Raw genomic sequence first — 4,098 nt, forward strand, 5'->3', positions numbered from 1 at the left:
TAGCGGTGGAAGGAGATGTGCGGGAGGTTGAAGAAAGGCTTTGGGCCGTTGATTTCGCATCTAATGGTTCACAAAATGGACTGATCCTAGTTTTTTTTAGCTGGCTGATGTATTTTATTTTTTAGGAAAAAACATGCCCGAAGCAAATGCCCCGCCTCAAACCCTAGAACGATCACCCGGTGAAAATGGCGCCGCCACGCGATCACGGGAAGAAGCGCCGGGGCCAGGTGAAGGAGGCCGCACTGGCCGAGGCGGACGCCCTGATCTCCCTGGCTCCGGACGCCCTCGACAACATCCTCGTCCGTCTCCACATCCGCGACGCCGTCCGCACGTCGGTGCTCTCCCGCGCCTGGCGACACCGATGGGAGGCCCTCCCATCCCTCGACCTCCATTTCCCCTGCCTCGGAGGCGATGATGGCGCGCCGGCGGGGCTGGGGTCCCTCGAAGGCATCCTCCTCCGCTGCCCCGCCCGCGTCCGGCTCTTCCACGCGGAGCTCGACGGGCCCTACGCAGGCCGCGTCCACGACTGGCTCTTCGTCCTCGCCCGCAGGGGTGTCGAGATCCTGGACCTCAGCTTCAACGACTCGTTCCCCACCCTCCCCTCCTCCGTCTTCTCCTGCAGCCGGCTCACCTCCCTCAGCCTCTTCGGCTGCGCCATTCCGCTCCTACCCGCGGGCTTTGTGGCCTTCCCGGAGCTAAGGAAATTGACCCTCGCAAACGTCCACTTAGAGGACTATGGGGAGTACCAGCTTGAGGAGATCATTAGGACATCCCCGTTGCTCGACTATCTGGTACTTACAGATGTTTTCATCGGTGGCGAGTACATCAGAGAATGGGTGATTCGGGCGCCCAATCTCAGGCACTTGACTATTTGTTCAGAGAACTATTATGGCTGGATCCTCAAGGACTTGACATGCTGAATTCTGCAGTCATCGATTGGTTTGACAATGTTGTTCACAACGATTTTGCCAAGTTTCTTTCCGGGCTTGTTCAAGTTAGGAAGCTTTTGGTCGTCTCATTCAACGCACCGGTAAATGCTTATGTCCCCAGTTGCTTATTTTATCTTTTGAGTCTCTTGTTTCGCAGAATCAATCCGAAACTAGTTAAAATGCCCTATATCGGAATATGGGGAGTTTTTTTTTTTCTCTTTAATCTGTCTGAAAAGCTAAGCTGCCACAGCTGTGCTGATATCATTAGGCAACCATATTAGAGTACACAAAATAGAGTACAAATAGCTTTGCCCTAACTGGCCTCAAGCCCACAAGGTTGATTACTTACGAAACATAATGCAACAAAGGGGGAAAATAGCCTAATCATTATCTGTATGTCCTTGGATGCTCTAAAAAAAACCGCGATCTAGGTACTCCATTTTGAAAGTGCAAGTTTTTTCCTCCCCAAATGAGCCAACATATGTAGGCCTCTGTACTGTTGAAATGATTTCCTGTCTGCCCCTTGGGCTTGGCTTCTTTCAGCCTAGCTGTGACCAATCTACTAATTAATTTGTTCCGGGTTATATACCCCCTCCGTTTCTTTTTAGTCTGCATATAAGATTTGTTCATACTCAAACTTTGTAAAGTTTGACCAACTTTGTAGAAAAAAATATCAACATCTACAATATGAAAGCTATATGGTATGAAACTTAATTTCATGATGCATCTAACAATATTGATTTCATATTGTGAATCTCGATATTTTTTTCTATAAACTTAGTCAAAGTTAACAAAGTTTGACTTTGACCAAATCTTATATGCAGACTAAAAAGAAACGGAGGGAGTACTTAATTATATCATGTTTTTGTACATGCATTGTCCCACAGACATGGTTCATATTAACCTGCATATATTATTTATTTTCATCTCGGTGTTTTATTATTCCAATTCCCAACTTGATAAAGAAGGCTGATGTATATTTTTCCTTTTTCATTTGCAAAATGTATTGATTTGTGTGTGGTTTATGGTGTGCTGAACCTTTGAACATTTATGATCTCTTTTCTATTTATCTAGAAACAATATCTGTCCCTTCGTTTGCATTGCTCCTAGATTCTAGAGATGCATCCAGTTTAAGTCCTTATATTATCCTCGCTTTCTCTTTGTCCTATTTTTCAGAGTGCTATGATACCGAAGATAATTCTGTGCACCTTTCACAACTTGAAGAGCTTGAAGTTGCGTATGCACTTTTGTGAGCAACCCCCTATTATGTTAGCGTTTTGCTTACTAAAGAGTGCCCCAAATCTTGAAAAGCTTAAAATAGAGGCAATCCTGATTTATGAATATCCCCATGCATATTTCATATAACATTGTTTAAAGGTCATTTTGGCACTTCAGGTTAATTATCTTTTTTACTTTTATATGTGAAGATCTATGATAAGGAGGAGCAGAAATTTGAGGCAAATGGAGAGTTTCAAAATGCATTATGGACTGATGGCATGTGTGCCAACCTTCAGGTTGTGCAGATGACTGGCATTAATTGGCGTCGAAATGAAATGTGCTTTATAGAGCTCATTCTCTCTAAAGCAAGGCTTCTTCGTGCATTATGTATTAGCTATGGTGGGAACGTTGTGATGTCTAGTGAGGATGCTATAAATGAATTACTAACATACAAAAGGGCTTCAGCTGAAGCTCAGGTCTTATTTAAAGGTAGGGAAACTTAATTTCACACAATAAATTTCATCTTATGTATTCTCGTTGTCTATTTAAAACTATGAATGAAATGCATGAAGTTGTTAACTTTTAAAATTATTGTCTTATGGGTGCATTGCCCAATTCCATTAAAGTTTATGTACAAAGACCAAAGCAATAAAACTGAAAAAGGATCATCAGTATTTTTGGTATTTAGCTGTTTGCAAAATTGGTGTTGTTCGCGCTATTTTAGTTTGGTCAGTGCCTCGGCAGGGGTACAAGTGGAATGCATCATTTTCATGCATGCTTCGACATAGCAATCCTGTTGTTTTTTCTAACAAGGGCAGAATCTCCTGTTCTCTGCTGCATTTCATTGAAAACTGAAAAGCCGTACTACTCCAAGCAGCTTAAACCATTGGATTCTGTATCTTGCTTAAGCGAAATCTGTGTGATTGACTTAGATGCATGGTCTTTCGCGTAATGCATCTGATATTTTCCTCTGGGCCATGCATGTGTCTGCTAAAATTTTAAGTTGATTTGTGCCAAGTGGCGATCAGTTCGTGTATATGCAGAAGTGCAATATATTTTGGTTGCATTTCCTTTATTTTGATAAGCTGCATAAAGTGTGTTTCCATTTTCATGCAGGTAAAGCAGAAGAGTATTATTAGGCCAGGACCAACTCCTGGGCATCGCTGGAGAGGTGTGGCTCCGACGAGACAGTTCTATCGCCTGATGCAGTGTCTTCGATCAGAGATGCAACATGCAGAGAATGGCTTATCAAAAGGAACCAGTTCTGTTAGAGTATAAAGGGACTGCTAGCATTTTGTGTTTTGTTCTTTTCTGAAATATATTGGCCTACCATCGGTGCTTCGGTCAGAGCCGACGATGAGGTTTAAGTTCATTGTCTTTGTCTAGCACTCTAGTTAGTAGTATACCGTAGCGAGAAGACGCCTTCGAACATGGGTCGTGTTTCGTTTGACTTTTCAGGCCTCTGAAAATGAAGCGCACTTTGCCTTTTGGTATTATATCCTTGTACTGGCTGTAGCAAATTTAGGCTGGAGAGTCTGAGGGAGTTATCTTCCATTCTTAAGAAAAACTGCACTTGCTATCCTGTTGCTAGCAAAACATAAAGGTTGTTCCTGAGCCCCCAGTCTTAGGCTCATATGGGCTCTGCCGCCGTTATTTGTAGGTACCAAGAGAAGGTTTGTTGCTCCATGGTTTCATTGGCTGCTTGAGCCGAGGATGGCCAAACAGCCAGGTACTAACATTTGCTGAGTATTGAGAGAAACATTTGCTGATTGGGTGTGATGGAGTTAGTAGAATCAAACTATCAGGGCACAAATTTCCTCGAACCGTAAAAAAGTGATCTAAAGAATTTGAGAAAATATGTTTCGAGATGAGAAATAGCTCAACGTCTCTTTTATGTGCACTGACATGGTATTTTGCACAAAATATACTCATGCACACAATACTCAAATCA

General features: G+C 43.0%; 1 protein-coding gene across 3 annotated transcripts; it reads left to right on the plus strand.

Annotated features, from left to right (window-relative positions):
* The first annotated feature begins 456 nt into the window (after nucleotides 1–456).
* LOC119297352 lies at nucleotides 457–3,708 on the plus strand. Of its 3 annotated transcripts, XR_005145631.1 has the most exons (4): nucleotides 457–1,030; nucleotides 2,106–2,178; nucleotides 2,357–2,636; nucleotides 3,264–3,708. XR_005145631.1 is itself a non-coding variant. In XM_037575176.1 (3 exons), the coding sequence occupies exons 1-3, from the start codon at nucleotides 833–835 to the stop codon at nucleotides 3,284–3,286; spliced, it is 501 nt and encodes a 166-aa protein (XP_037431073.1). In that variant the 5' UTR covers nucleotides 457–832; the 3' UTR covers nucleotides 3,287–3,708. The 3 variants fall into 3 exon arrangements, 1 of the variants encoding a protein (XP_037431073.1); XR_005145630.1 differs by having other exon boundaries at nucleotides 2,106–2,636; XM_037575176.1 differs by lacking the exon at nucleotides 2,106–2,178.
* The last annotated feature ends 390 nt before the right edge of the window (nucleotides 3,709–4,098 follow it).

Source organism: Triticum dicoccoides, chromosome 5A, assembly GCF_002162155.2.
Source record: "Triticum dicoccoides isolate Atlit2015 ecotype Zavitan chromosome 5A, WEW_v2.0, whole genome shotgun sequence".
Lineage (NCBI taxonomy): Eukaryota > Viridiplantae > Streptophyta > Magnoliopsida > Poales > Poaceae > Triticum > Triticum dicoccoides.

Excerpts from the sequence above, each read along its gene's own strand:
- LOC119297352 (XM_037575176.1), top strand. The coding sequence starts at position 833 with ATGGGTGATTCGGGCGCCCAATCTCAGGCACTTGACTATTTGTTCAGA. Across the intron at positions 1,031-2,356 it reads TCGTCTCATTCAACGCACCG|ATCTATGATAAGGAGGAGCA; the intron begins GTAAATGCTTAT and ends TTATATGTGAAG. Across the intron at positions 2,637-3,263 it reads AGCTCAGGTCTTATTTAAAG|GTAAAGCAGAAGAGTATTAT; the intron begins GTAGGGAAACTT and ends ATTTTCATGCAG.